We start from the raw sequence: 14,922 nt of genomic DNA, 5'->3' as shown, positions 1-14,922 counted from the left end.
GAAACCTACCGTCACCTCACTTCAGAGATTTACATGTACTGACACGTGTGAACATTTGAAATCGAACGCTCAGTCCATTCCTTGTTGGTGTTTTTGCCATTTCTTGTAGCGATTTAAAATATAATTGCACTTCGTCTTTACGCCATGTGGGGGCGCTCTCTGTCAAACCATTGACTGCAACAGAAAAGTCACCAATAACTTCGGCACACAACAATTAGGAAAACGTTATTTTATTTAAATTACAATTAAAAAAAAAACATGACCAAAGAAACACACAATGAGCAGTAGGCCAGTTTTTCAAAAGTGTAACATGGATTTGAAAAGTTAAGCTTCTCCCAGATGATGGTGTCGTGGAATATGAGTTTGTTTATATTTTTAGGCTTTATGGATATAGAACAGTGTAGATACACAACAGAAATCCAGGGTGAGCCTTAGGAAAGATCAACCTCTGCTAAACACAACAAACCCATAAGCAGCTTTCAAAAGTCTGTGCAGTTGTTTTCACCTTTTATGCCAGGAAAGGATCAGGCAATGTAAAAAAAAATACAAAAAAACACTAAGATGAAATGGAACAGACGACTGGAGGGGGTTATAGTGTTCAGTCTTCAGGACAATAGGAACTATCAGGGACTTCTCAGTCCATGCAATGTTTATGTAAAAGAATATTGCGTTGGATAATACACATACATGAGGGAGGGGGAGCTGGGAGCAGTAGGAGATACGTCATCTACTCTTGGGCCTCTTTGCCTGTCATCTTGTAGATCTCAGTGGGACCGTCCACGTGGGTGATGGTTGTGGTCAGCTGGATGTCCTCGCCACTGTTGGCTCCACCTTCTCCATGGCACATGAGACAAAAGGAAGTCAGCCGCTTTCGTCAAGCCTGTACTTTCAACATGCAGCGCTAAAAACATTTATTTATTTCTCTCAACTCCCTCCCTCATCCCTCTGGATGTGAGCCTGGGAAGCCATTAGAATCGCCATGTCAGACCCTCTCTCCCTTGGGAATGTCTAGGCTTTTGATGGCCAACACGCCCCCCAAAAACCAACTTATTAATAAGCAGTTCTGCAGCAGCTTATTCTTTCAATTACATTGACGCAACCTAGTCACATGGCTGCATTAAAACTGAGTGAGTCAGCATTTTTTTTAACATTTAAAATGATTTTAAAAATATAGGAAACATATCAAGGAAATAATCTTAAGAAATAAAACATGACATTATACTGGAACATTATGACCATCTGATTCATCCCAGTTTTGGTAGCATTCCCTCTGTCCAAAAACTAAGTCAGCGCTCAGAACTTTTAAGTTTTTTTTTTACCTTCCAACCTATCAGCACAATCTCATTTAGTGCTGCACCTGGACTTGAAGCACTGAAAAATGCTGCCTGAGAAAATGAGTTTTGACGCAATGAATGATGAAGCATTTCCTTCTGTATTTAACACACTGAAAGGTTTAAAATAAATCCAACTATGGTTGGCTTAAAACTGGATACAGTGACCCACGTAGATCGTAGTGAAAGCGTCGCTGTGTTTCTGTGGAGCATAACAAAAGGCAACAATGAATCCTGAAACACTGACCGCTTGACTGCTCGTCTCCATATCGCTTGTGTGAGGGCGCATACAGGAACATGATGGCAAACACGTAGAGGTTCCACATGCCGTAGATGCCGGTGAAGAACGCACTGTTGACCTGCACCGTGTGCTCCCCCCAGTGCCAGTGACCTTCGTTCACCTGGACCAACATTCAATTTGGAGGGAATTAAACCCAGCTCCTTCCAAAAGAGGGCAAAAGTGAACGCACCTGGCTGATGATGAAGAAGATGATTGTCATAGCAGCACAGGTCAGAGTGACCAACATCAAGAACTTGAATCTGAAGATCAAACCCTGGATGAAGAAGAACAATTGAAGTCACGGACATCCATTCAACAGTTGGAAGCTCGTAGTTCAAACCTCGTAGTGCAGCCGCCTGGCCTTGGACATGGCAGGGAGGGAGGATCTCTTCCCGCTGATGTTGCGGAACACTTGGAAAACCATGAAGCAGAGGAAGAGGAAGTAGAGGCAGGCGCAGATGCCGGCCACGATAATAAATGCCATCTGGGAGAGCATGTTCAGAAAAGCAATCGGTGTAGAGGGCAAACGTCTACTAGCAAAAATGGTCATGAGCTTAAATGAGAGCCGAAAATAGGATCTTTTTAAAGCTAAAATCTCATGTGCTCAAATGTATTAAAATGAAGTGGAAACATCAAGCGGATAACACATAAGGCACCATTGTGAAGCACATGAACACGCCGTTTTTTGGCCTGTTTTTAAGCGGAAAAATCAAGAAAGACGTCACAGAACTCAAGTCGCACATTCTGGCTGGACATATGAAGAGACAGACTGCTGCAGACTAGACAGAGATTCACTTCTCATGATTAAAATCTAGCGTTTTATGCTGACTATTCAGTAAATGTCAAAACCTTCCCCTCTGCTTCATTCAGTTTCAACAAATCCTCGCAGAAATCCTGGACTCAAATGAATTGATATCTAGTTTGAGATCACTGGAGTCCTATGGCTAAGCCCTAACTTAACCAAGTCTAACAGATGCACTTCACAATAAAATGAGTTTGGCAACCTCTGATCATAGGGCAATAAAATGAAATCAATAAAAACAATGACAGCAGTAAAACAATATTTAACAATACAAGCTTGAAGCTTTTAAACATTTGGATACATTCATATAAGAATTATTATTAAGTGTTGCTATACAAACTCACTTCATTATTATATCAAGGCACCATACAGACAGTGACACACACACAAGACTTAGTACCCAGCAACAACTTGTCTCCTTAGTAAATGCAAATCAAATCCGACCAGTAAAATATTACACGTCGCTCTATCAAACATTTAGTGCTGTGGATGGAAGAGCAGAACCTCGTCTGCAGGCCTCGTAAAAATTGGATGAGTCTGGTTATACACCAAGTCCCCGACCTCTTCATTCAGGAGATGCTAAAACCACACTGGAACTCCAGATGTCCCGAAAAAAAGGGGCGTTTTAGCACTTCTTCTCCAACAAGGTGTGAATATTTCATTGACCCGACAGACTTGGGGTGGAGTCGACATGGACCTCGCCGCTCCAGAGGCAGATGGCCTCACTGAATTATTCGGCATCTTGCTATTGAGGAGATGTGTCCTCCAAATAAGTACAAGTCGACCACAAATACATAAATAAACCTCCTCACGCTTCCTTTTGGCTCAGCTCCTTCACCACCACAGACTGATAGAGATTTAGCATGATGACAGATAGCTGATCTGAAGGGAGGCATGACAGAACTTTCTTTATTTTAAAGGATACAGCCAGTTCAGTTCCAACATCAGACGCCCAGATACTGTAGAAAGGGTTGGTCAGCTGGACTCCTCTAGGGGGCAGAGACGACCACAGTGACAAGGTACTCATGAGAAGACGTAAGTCTACATTGAATACAGTTCCTACCGTTCACACATGTCGAAGATAAACAAACAGAAAGATCCAAAAACAATGGGTCCCACTTGCTTCCAGTACACGGAGAAACGGTTCCTCTCCGTCTGGTCCTGAAACAAACAATTCGGAGACAGAAACATATCAACTATATGCTACTTTGTGGGTCACAATTTTTCCATCAAAGTCACCAGACAAGATGGTGGCGTGTAACCGGAGCTCTTGAATGACCACACCAGGATCTCACTAAAAAGGAAGATTCAGCTAAGCAACTCTCAACAAGAAGAGGCTGCTGAAGAGGAGTAATGACTGAGAGGTGCCATCAGAAACCATCTGAAGACGCACAGACAGAAAAGATGAAGCAATTGTGCTCGTACTTCACCCAACATTCCACGCTTAGGTTTGCTCTGAAAACCAATATGGTCTTCAAAAAGAAAAAAAAAAGTGTGGCAAAAAAGAAATACAAAAAAGGGGCAGAAATGATAAGAACTGTTTTTCCATCTGCTCCTTTTTGATCCCTCAGACCAAATTAAGATGAAAGACTTGTTGTTTGTTGGATTTAAATAAACATCTACTACTACAAAGTGGACATTTCATTGATGGAATAAAAACTACAAAAAGAACTGATGGACAGTACATTGAGATAAACTAGATGTGACCTTTTTGGGCAGGTTACATGGACATAATAGGTAGAAATAAAGGAGCAAATATGAAGATACAATAAAATAAAATAAAAAAAACTAAACCTATGACCAAATCCGATTTAAATGGGAAATTATGTATTTTGAAACCAAATCAATTTTTAAAAAGTGGGGCTCACAAGGGCTGAACCGATGGGCTGTCCATGGGCTGCCTGTGGCCCCCAGGCCGCACAATGAACAGGGGAACCCTTTAAAAGTGTCTCTACCATGGTCAATTTAAAAATAAATCCAGAATAGCAGTCACATAATCTCAACGTGGACGACCCTGTGCTCACAATGTGCTCTGGAAATAGCACAGGAGTGGGGACACATGACGGTTAATGCAACCTGGCATTGTGCAGAGCCAGTAGCCTTCGCTCTGGATTTAAACAGGATTGAGACATGAAGAATAGTTGGAGGCCTTGCTCTTTTATAAACCTCTGAGGATGAGTGCGATACCTATAAACAGTGATGGTGTACTTGAAAACTTTCATATAGTAGTACTGTACCATGAGATGCTCGCCACAGAAAATGATCCAGAAGGACAGCAACATGGAGTAGAAGATTCCTTGTCTGATGTCTCCAAAGAGCAGCATCCAAGTCCAGTCGAAGCCGATGGAGAACCACTCCACTGGGATGTTGATGAAGGTCATGGAGATGCCCAGAGCCAGGATGACCCTGATGGAGCAAACCACAAGCTCTCAGGTCAGTGACCTTCTGCGTCACGGGAGTCAAACCATTTGGCTTGTTGGGAAACTATTTGGCTCACTAACTTGTAACACAGACTGGAAGAGAATTTAACCAAATAGATGACTAAAAATAAAACTAAATACAACTAAATAAAAATGACTGTCTGCAATATTTGCGATGAGACAGAGTCTGACAAGACTAACAAGTGCGCTGTGGCTTCAGTTGGCAATTACTGGGAGAAGAAAAATACAATCCCAGCGACAGAACCAAACTCACCTGTACGACTCTTACTACACATTAATAGCCATGTTGTTTATGTTTGCAAATTCACAGGCCAAACGGTCATGCTAGCACGAAAGGTCAGGGGAAAGGAACTGTTTCTTTCCTGTATCCACTTATGACTGCTCTCTGTAACGGCATATTTATTCCACTAATCCTCAGAATATCCCATATTCCAGGATAATTTTTATTTAATTTTAATGTATCCATATTCAAAAGTTTCATTTTATGCTGAAAGCTGTTCATACGTTTTAAAAGTATAGCAATAAATTATATAAATGTTATTAATAATCATGATAACAAAAATGGTTTTTTTTGCCCATATCTTACTCATTTAACACGTGCTCTGTAGAAAAGTAACCAACTCCAAAATATACTGCAATACACAAAAAGAAATTTAGTATTTTAAGGAAGGAAACATAAAACGGAGCAAAACTGACCTTTGAATGTAGTTTAAATGCCTAAACTTTAATTTTCAAAAGCAAAGCCTCCAGAACTTAAACTGAACTTCAGTGGACAATAGTTGAATATGATTTACTTGTCTGCACAGAATTATTAATCAGCTCATTCAATCCTAAAGTCAACACAGAGGAACACAGCTCAGTACAGTCAAAGAATTCAGTGTCAACAACTGTCTGCCGCTGGAGTCTGTGACTAGTCTGGACTTGCCACCAGCAGCCGACTGGATGACGGTAAATACACAGAAAGAGGGCAAAGGAAAGCTTTCCTGAGCAGCGAGGGCCATGACTAGGAAGTGTTTTGTTGCTACCTCGACCGTGTGCGAGGTAACAGGACAAGGGTTTCATCTTAAGGACATAAAGGGCTCGGCAAGATCAGATAAGATAACACAGCTCTTGTTTAAAGCTAGATTATTCTCAGATAAAACGCCATTGCAATGGTGAAAAAAGGAGTAAACTACCACTTCACAGCGAAAAAAAACAAAGTAATACAGCTCTAAGTCTGACTTTTTTAATACGTCATGATGCTTTATGGCACTGACCAAGGCAGGAATCTAAGGAATGTGTGCTGAGTAAACCGTCTCTGATCTGTGTGAAAGAAGATTAGAGCAAATTTCAGGCCGTCTGTGCGAGGCACAAAGACAGTGTTGCTCCCAAAGTTCTACATGGCCGTGCCTCTTCCACCCTGCTTTCTAAGAGATTGCTTTATAATTTAAAAGGATAACTGGCTTTGAATAAAACATGAGACACAATTTAGACATTAGAATTCAAATTTCTGAAGCAGCTTTGTCCGGTGACTCCAGATCATCAATAATGGGGACAAAAAAAAGCTATAAGATAATGACAATACAGTTGAGACATTGTGTGTGTGTGTGTGTTAGTTTAGCGCCAGCTTGCAGATTCTGTAACTCGCTTCACGCATCACTGGCTGCTTTCTCTGACACCAGCTCTCGCTGATCCCTCTTCCTCAACATGGAAAGAGGTTAGATAAACAGAGAGCCAAGTTTAGATATTCCAGCCACTCATTCAGGCCCCGAAGGCTGAACTAGAGACACGTATATTGAGAATGTTAAGGGTCTTTTTTTTACAGCTACGACACAATACTCTCTTACTTTAAAGCCAATGAAAACTAGCCATGTTTCCTGAACCAGCTATTTCACATCTGGATCACACAAACGTGAGGCTTCGTGAAACAGTGTCCTCATTCTTCATGCTTAATAGGAGGCGCTCTCGGTTTTAAAAATGAAGTAAGGTAGTTAAACTGCGAAGAGCAGAGTGGGCCACCTAGTTTCGGTGTCATGAAGCCACTGCTCGAAACAAGAGGTCTTACTTCTCCAGCAGCACGGGCGGCCTGCTCATGAGAGTGATGCGTCTCCAGTACCAGATCATGATGATGAGGATGCTCGGCATGAGGAAGGTCTTCAGACCGAACCAAACTTTGGTGAAACCACCGTTCTGGTGGATGCTCTGGAAGAGAGAAGCAAGGATCGATGGAGTTTGGATGGAGATTCATCTGACTGAAAACACAACACGAGATATTGGGGGTCACTTACAAACAGATGGATGTCCTTGATTTCACCGATTCCCACATTGATCTTCTTGCGCTCGTTGACAGGCAGGCGGATGTTGAGGAGGTAGTACTTGTGCGAGACGCTGCCCAGCTCCATGAAGGGCAGCGTGTCACATTCGTAGTACCGACCCTCATTTTCCAGCGTCTGAGGACGACCAAGGGAGCGTCAGTTCAGGATGGGAGAAGGAGAAAGAATAAATAAAAATAAAATAAACACTGGATCTCATTGGTAGTTTCCAAACCTTGGGTGCCGTGAAGTTGCAGCTGAGCTTCCTCTGCTCTATAGAGTGAGCCATCTCTGTCCACTCACTGACTGTGTCGTCTCTGTAGGCCAAGCCCACATCCAGCGTGACCATCACTCCGTCCTCTGAACACATGAACGGCACAAATGTTTCGTTCCTGGTGCTGTCAGGTTGCTGAATGTTGGACAATAGCTATATATATAGCTATATATATATATATATATATATATATATATATATATATATTCTTTTTTTCAATATTTTTATTTATTTTTTTGTTAATATTTATCTGATATTTATTTACTTTGGACATATAGTTTCTGTTTTTGGAAACTGGAGGAGACCGAAATTTCGTTGCCATAATACAGTGACATGTTTTTGTGCAATGACAATAAAGAAGAAGAAGTCTAAACATGACAAAATGAAGTTCCGATGACAGACAGCTCCGGTCTTTCACTGGATGAACGGCCCTTATGACAAGGCAGAAACCCGGGACATACCACTGAGTTGACCCCAAGCAGACCAGTCCATGCTAATAAACCTGGGTCTCCAGAGTGTTGCTGTCCCGAGTGCCTCTTATCCGGAGCCAACAGTGGTGAAGAGAAAGAACTGGCAGCGGCAACCATGTGGTGCCCTTCACTCAGTCATTGGTGGAAGCAGACGCCCCACAATGTCAGCTCACTTCACGCAAAAACATTCCACGCCAGTCCAGCCGCCATCGCCACAGAAACTAAGCCTGCTCAACAGCTGTGTTATTGCTGGAGCAGTGCCAGAGGAGGGGAGGGGAGGGGGGGGCACGTAGGTGATGGGATAATAAGGGTAATGCTATTTCACTACTAACAAGGCAACACCAATAAGATCATGCCTTTTTTTTTTTTTTTTTTTTTACAAGTTCAATATCAACAAATAACAGGAGTCACTTTTCCTGCGTGGAGGCAGTGACCGCTATAATGGGCCGTGAAGCTCAGAGAGTCTCAGACAATACTGTGCAGTTTAGCAAAATATTAGACATTAACAAAGGAGAAAACATAAATATGATATTGGGTGGTAAAATACACAACTCAAACATTAAGTTGAACTAACCCTAAAATGATCAGTTTTCCAGCAAAACGAAAAATATATAAATAATAAAAGAACAATGTCATATTGCATGAATAATTTGTTCTGTATAAAAAGACCTTTATCCCTATTTCAGTCGACAGCAATATGACCTGCGTTGTGTATTCTCAAGTCTAAACTTCATCCATTACACAGTCGTCACAAATACAGTTCATGCCAATGGTTCCTTTATGACCTAATACGACAACATGAACATGACATGAGTACATCGCATATTAACATAACTTTCAAGCAATATTATATCAATTTCATAGCTTATTAATTTTCATACTTTCACACCAACAGGGACCTAGTGCTGGGTGTTCATTATACAGACCATTGCCGGTATGTCTGTATATATAAACAATAATTCACAAGCTTATGATGTACACTTTAAAACTGAGTCCAAGTGGGAAGGCAGCCCGGCTGCTGCCATATGCTCCACTCCTGAGCTGAGAGAGCAGCTCTTCCTATAGCTCAGCAACATCAGAGAGGGAAGGAGGGAGGTCCAGACTGAACCACAGTGTCCGTGTGGCAGCCACTCTGTGAACAGCCCACACCGAGGCAGAGTCTCCCTCATGACACAAACGTTTGGTCCAGAAATGATGCAGACGTTCTGATGATCAACTGTCTGTTCGTGCTGCAGCTGTGTAGCACATTCTGCTCACCACAACAAAGCTGACAGGAGGCAGCAAACATGGCAGTGATGAGGAGACGGAACTTACAAATAGATTTCCCAAGTGAAAGGGAGACAAGTTTCAACTTCAATTTTAAACCAAGAATGCACATAAGAGACGCCATCTTTGTTGTGTTGCGGGAGCATGTGACAACATATTGGACTGGCACTGGCACTATCAGCAGTCCATGACTTTGGATTAAGTCTTCTCTGGAACAAGCTGCTTTGTACAACAAAAAATGTACACAAAGATTGGTGAATATTAACTAATAATAAAGAAATTGCCTGCTTATTTATGGTCAATAATCGGGAATTATAATGCCGTTTAGTGTGAATAAGCCCTGGGTAGCACGTAGTCAGACATAAGGAGACACTACTACAGTACAATAATGATAAATTACTGGCTCATAAGATGCTAATACACATGCAAATAAGTAGTTTATTTACCGTAATATGTTTCCTAATCTAAAGTGTGACCCAAAAATGGAATTTCCCGGTGCTGTTGGGGGGACTGAAACTACAGGCCAACTACAATTTACTGCTGATAATTGAATTACTACTACTATAGAGTGCACCGGAATATTAGCCACACCCACTGAATTTAAGAAGGAAAATAGATCTGGTCTACAAGCCTCGGGTGCAGTGGTGCAGTCTGTGCCGTAGAAAGGTCAGTGGTGCTTAAAAATGCACCAGGATGAGCTCTAGACTAGTTTTGAAGAGAGTGACTCATGAAGCAAACTGTTCTGAATTTGAATCATGAACTCCTCACATCTTTCATTGACATTAAAGCGCTCAAAATGCGCCGTTTTCACCCATGTGTCTGAAGTTCCGACACCACAGCCGGTTTCAGCTGCTGCTTCTTCTTGCCTCCGGTAATCCAGGAGATGAAGACATGTGAGCAAAAACAGCTCATTTGAGTGCTTTAAAGTCAATAAAACACATAAATTAATCGGTTTAATGTGATGAATACTTTGGCAGCATGATGCTTTTTAGCATTAGCTGTGTTGTTGTATAAACTGCAGGGTTCAGAGTGCAAGAAAAAAGTAGCGATTTATAGTCTGGAACTTACAGTACATTGGTATTTTGCACACAGTGAAATACAAACTGCAGAACTCCAGTCGGGGTTCCACCATCTACGGTGGCCACAGGAGGACATAAAGCAAATCTCATGCTTTGTTGCTTTAGCTGCTCTTTAGCTGTAGCGTTACTAACTCCTCAATACATCTTGATTTGAAGCCTTTCAAATAGGACAAGAGCTGAAATGTAATGTTATAAACACAACATGGTTTTTTTTCCTGCTATATGCTACGTCCCGACTCTGAGGTGAACTCGCCGTCATCTCTTGTCGGTTACAGACATGGTATCGATTGGTTCATACCACCACAGCCTGATTACCATAATTTCCGGAATATAAGCCGCTACTTTTTTCCTCCCTGCGGCTTATACAAATTGCGGCTAATATATGGATTTTTACAGGCTGAAATAAGATTAAATCGGAGGCAATGAAAGGCTTTTTATTTATCCTTATGAACGCAGGATCTATTTTCCTTCTTAAAATTAGTGGGTGCGGCTAATATTCCTATACTCCTAATAATAAATAAAATAATATTCCTATAGTCCGGTAATTACGGTATACTGTCTCACCATTAGACAGACGGATTAGAATCAAACTTGTTTATCTCCCAAAAGCAGGTCCTTAAAGTGCTGAGAGGCAGCAGCGTGACCCATATCACAACACCTCGCCTAATACCTGATCACTTATTGTCAAGCGCCTACAAACCCCCGGAGCTACTTAACTAGAGAACAAGCAGCAAGACATCAATCACCATCCGCCGCCTTTCAGAAATCCAATCTCGGGAAAGAGAGGAATTCCTGCGGGTTCCTCAAGCGTTGACGATAAGCCGAGCTAAGAACGTGAGACAGCAGCTCGCCAGGACGTCCAAAGGGGGAATTAACGGAAGGAACAGAGCAGTCAGAGTTGCTCAGCCGAAGTGTCGCCGATAAACTTGTGCGACACTTGAACGTGCAGTTTGAGTTATGGGACTTGACAGAGGAGGTGAATAATTCAGAAGCTCAGCAGGCCGCTGCAAACACTTGCTTGTAGATGGTGAAATGAAGAAATGTCTAGAGGTTAAGAAGCACGGGGACGGAAGAGGGCAATGTCTTGTCCTTGAACTGAAGATATTAAACCGATATATTGACCGATAATATCGGTTTAATACTGACAATAAATGTGTTTGTTTTTAAGATCTCAATGAATCAAAAATCAAAAACTGATATTTTGACCAATAATATCGGTTTAATACTGGCGATAAATGTGTTTCGTTTAAGAACTCAATGCTAACTGCATTAAATTCCTTGTTACAAAATAGAATAACTGCAGAACCACAAGGCCAGTTAGCCTTCCACGTTCATAAACAATGAGCTCACCGATCTGGTTGTACATCTTAAAGGCGATGTCGAACTGCAGGATGACCAGCATGAACTGGAACCAGGGACTCATCTCGTAGGGAGGCGGAGGGATGTGGACAGCAAACACAATGTTGTTGGCTTCAATCTTCTTCGCAATCGCCTCATTAAAGGACTTTATTTTGTCGCACTGGTTCGGCACAAACCATTTGGATTCCTGCCGATGCTTGACAGTGTCGATGCACTTGGAAGCCAAGTGTTGGACAGTGGTGGTGGGGCTGGGAGCTGTGTGGAGGGGGGAGGAAACAAAGAGAAGAATTAGACTCGGTTGCAGGTTGCTGCAGTCTGATATATAAATCACAAAGTTTGAGCGCTGGAATAAACTTTGCAGCCACAGTACCAATCTTTTAGTGCGTCAACAGGTCAGAGCTGGAGCCAAAACACTTTTGGAATTACTTTGTTTGGGAACAGGTCGTTTATATCCCTGGGAAGGGAATGGTGGGTGCGATTGCTTGAAAGCTTTCAGGCAGCACTCACGCCATTGTGATTCATGAGACTGGCGAGGGTCGTCTGCTCAGGATGGCGGCGTCGCCGGGGGAAACAGTCCGTTATATAGTCGCAGTAGAAATGATTGTAATAAAGGTGAACTGAGGATGACTGAGCAAGTCTGCAGAGGAGCTCATTCAACCCTTTAGGCATCAAAGTGGTGCTGCGACTGGCAACATTGCAGCATTTAAACAAGCCAAGCCACAAATACAGAGCCTGATCTAGTTACTTCATGACACAGGCAGATGGTAGACACCATCCACATAACTGTGACTTGAGAGATGAGGAAGAGTACCTCCAGTGGATCAGAGAAACATATATTTCACTATAGAGCCTGCTGACAGTGTAATATAAGTGAATTCAGTGAAAACAATGTCAAGATACAACCTTGGAAATAGCGATATTTCATTGAGAAAACAGTTGCAACCAGACAGGGATGGATAAGGTGAAGGACCACTATGGTCACATTTGTGTGTGTGTGTATTTTTACCACAGTACGGTGCACTAAAGGCAAAGACAGGAGAGCCAAGGCCCTTTTTAACATGCATCTGTCACAGTTTAACTGGCTGTACTGAACAGTTTACTAGCAATAGCATGACTTTCCTTTATCACTTGGTACTCAGTCATCCAGAGAGCTCCAGCCTCTGCTATCAACACTACTGGTAACACTTTATTTCCATCATAACGTAGTCTTTTTTTCCCTCTGTTCTCTCCATCATTTTACCACTTCAGGGGAGTCTGCATGCAGACTACTTTACGCAGCTGCTGCCTCTCTGTTGGACTCCGGTACTGCACCCTACTTTCGATAATATTCCTCGACCTTTAAAGTAAAATTTAGATTCCAGACTTTTCAGAAAAAGAAGACTACATTACTCCCTGGTCTCCACACTTCAATAAAGATTTAGAGGGATGGATTAGATCTCCAGGCCATGAGTTGGATGTGGTATTATTTGTGCCAGCCGTGATTTGATCTGTCATTCAAAATACTTTAAAAGATTAAAAGAAAGCCTAGTATTGAAGTATATGAATAAGTCCTCACAGGGAAATTGAGTGTCCGCTGTCTAAACCCACAATAATAGGTGTCCCCTCAGCCTGCGGACCCCATGCCGGGGTCTGGGGTCTGTGGGGGGAAACATTGGTTGAAGGAAAAAAAAAACCTTTTCTACTCAATTACCCTCGCTGCCTCCAGCCACAGAGCAAACACAAAGGAATCCGGCTTCATTAAAACCATCTCCACCAGGAAGCAACGACACCGGCTAATTTGCCCACAGCCGAACCCAAGCTTTTCACCAAGTTTGCGGCTTCATGCATAAATGTATAGGTGAGGGAGAGGAAGGGAGAGAGTGGGAGGATTTGAAGAAATTTGACAGCAAATTCCCTCTCTCCTCAGGGCAAGGTACAACTTTGAAAAGCGATGGAAGGAGTGTGTGTGTGTCATTGCAGCTAAAAGTAGATGAAACCGAGGAACCATAATGCACTGCCTGCAAGGTGAGAGGGGGGGGGAAGAGAGACACAAGGAGGTAGAGATGCTGCCTGGGGGCCCCTCAAAGCTGACATACATGATCTGGGAGGAGGGGGGAGGAGGAGGAACTAGAAGGGAAGGACCACATTCAAGTGAAAAAACACTGAAGAATGCGTCTCATGTGCGGCTTCAAATGATACCTACGGCTGGCGAGGGGAGGTGAAACACTTGTTCACCGTGTTAACTAGTCGCTTTCCAACTGTTCTAACCGAGCACTTTAAAGCGACAACGCGGAGCAAATCACGGCGGACACTTGCGAGCTCAAACTTACCAATCAACCCGCCGACCATGAAGGCGAACACCTGGAGCAAAAGCAGAGTAATCCCCACGATCACCAACTTTTTGGTGCTCATGTTCTCGATGATGGCTCCCGCCATTGTCGACGCGAAGGTGGGGAACAATCACACGAGACGAAAACACGCAGGAAAACACGACTCGATTCTGCGGCATCCAGCGCCAACTCGAGCTGCGCTCCCCCCGCTGCCTCAACTTGAAGGAGGAAAAGAAGAAGAAGAAGAAGGAGGAAAAAAAAAAGTGGATCACATGACCGAGGAGTCCTGCGCTTTTATCCCCGAGGAGGAGGCACCGGGGCGGCCAGGAGGAGGAGGAGTGGCGCGCCACCGCCGGCATGTAAACTAGCTCCCGGATCACGTTAGTGACTCATGTTAGTTTGAAAAATCTGGGACGCGAACTCGCATCCACTCTGAATGAGAAGACAACTATGGAAAAAGGAGTCGCTGGTCATCGCTTATCTGTTTATGACACAGCAAAATTAAACAAAACATTTCAGAATACTAAAAGTCGAGCGGTCAAGGAAAAATATTTCTTACTCCAACAGATGAAAAATGTCGTTATTTCAGCAGCAAGTTCATAAATATAATTTCCCCAAAATTGCCTGATGACACATGAATGAATTTATAAATTCCAATAATACGCATTAGTTAAAGTAACAGTGTATTAAACTTAACTTAATTAAAAATAATTCTGATTCTTTATCCAGAAAGGCAGTGGAGCTGTTCGCTTTTACCCAAATCGTATTTTGATTTTATTGACCTAAATTATTTTTTTTTATTTACATAATTCGCTTTGAATATATTTGGAGTGCAATGCGCTCTATTGGACAGCAGGTGGCAGTGGCGTTGCTGTGCTCCGCCAACCCGCAACGATTTATTAAACCTTCAAAACGTTGGGAATTCCACATGTTGTCTCCATAGACACATGAGAGATGGTTTAATTGAATGACTCGACAGTACATTGTCTTGTGTTTTATAAAGTCTAGATTTCTGTCAGT

General features: G+C 42.5%; 1 protein-coding gene across 2 annotated transcripts; it reads right to left on the bottom strand.

Annotated features, from left to right (window-relative positions):
- Positions 1 to 221: 221 nt before the first annotated feature.
- wls (Wnt ligand secretion mediator) lies at positions 222 to 14,190 on the bottom strand. Of its 2 annotated transcripts, none has more exons than XM_053883225.1 (12): positions 13,903 to 14,190; positions 11,585 to 11,848; positions 7,381 to 7,505; positions 7,122 to 7,283; positions 6,899 to 7,035; positions 4,651 to 4,819; positions 3,477 to 3,574; positions 3,339 to 3,402; positions 1,952 to 2,095; positions 1,802 to 1,885; positions 1,579 to 1,732; positions 222 to 834 (listed from the first exon to the last, which is right to left on the bottom strand). In XM_053883225.1, the coding sequence occupies exons 1-12, from the start codon at positions 14,006 to 14,008 to the stop codon at positions 728 to 730; spliced, it is 1,614 nt and encodes a 537-aa protein (XP_053739200.1). In that variant the 5' UTR covers positions 14,009 to 14,190; the 3' UTR covers positions 222 to 727. The 2 variants fall into 2 exon arrangements, with proteins under 2 accessions (XP_053739200.1, XP_053739201.1); XM_053883226.1 differs by having other exon boundaries at positions 222 to 831; positions 13,903 to 14,186.
- Positions 14,191 to 14,922: the final 732 nt, after the last annotated feature.

Source organism: Synchiropus splendidus, chromosome 13 (assembly GCF_027744825.2).
Source record: "Synchiropus splendidus isolate RoL2022-P1 chromosome 13, RoL_Sspl_1.0, whole genome shotgun sequence".
In the NCBI taxonomy this organism is placed as follows: domain Eukaryota; kingdom Metazoa; phylum Chordata; class Actinopteri; order Syngnathiformes; family Callionymidae; genus Synchiropus; species Synchiropus splendidus.
Note: the sequence above shows the minus strand (reverse complement) of the source record. Positions and strands in the feature narration are given on the sequence as shown.

Excerpts from the sequence above, each read along its gene's own strand:
- wls (XM_053883225.1), bottom strand. The coding sequence starts at position 14,008 with ATGGCGGGAGCCATCATCGAGAACATGAGCACCAAAAAGTTGGTGATC. Across the intron at positions 7,506-11,584 it reads TAAGATGTACAACCAGATCG|AGGACGGAGTGATGGTCACG; the intron begins GTGAGCTCATTG and ends TCATGTGTTCAG. Across the intron at positions 7,284-7,380 it reads GCAACTTCACGGCACCCAAG|ACGCTGGAAAATGAGGGTCG; the intron begins GTTTGGAAACTA and ends GGTCGTCCTCAG.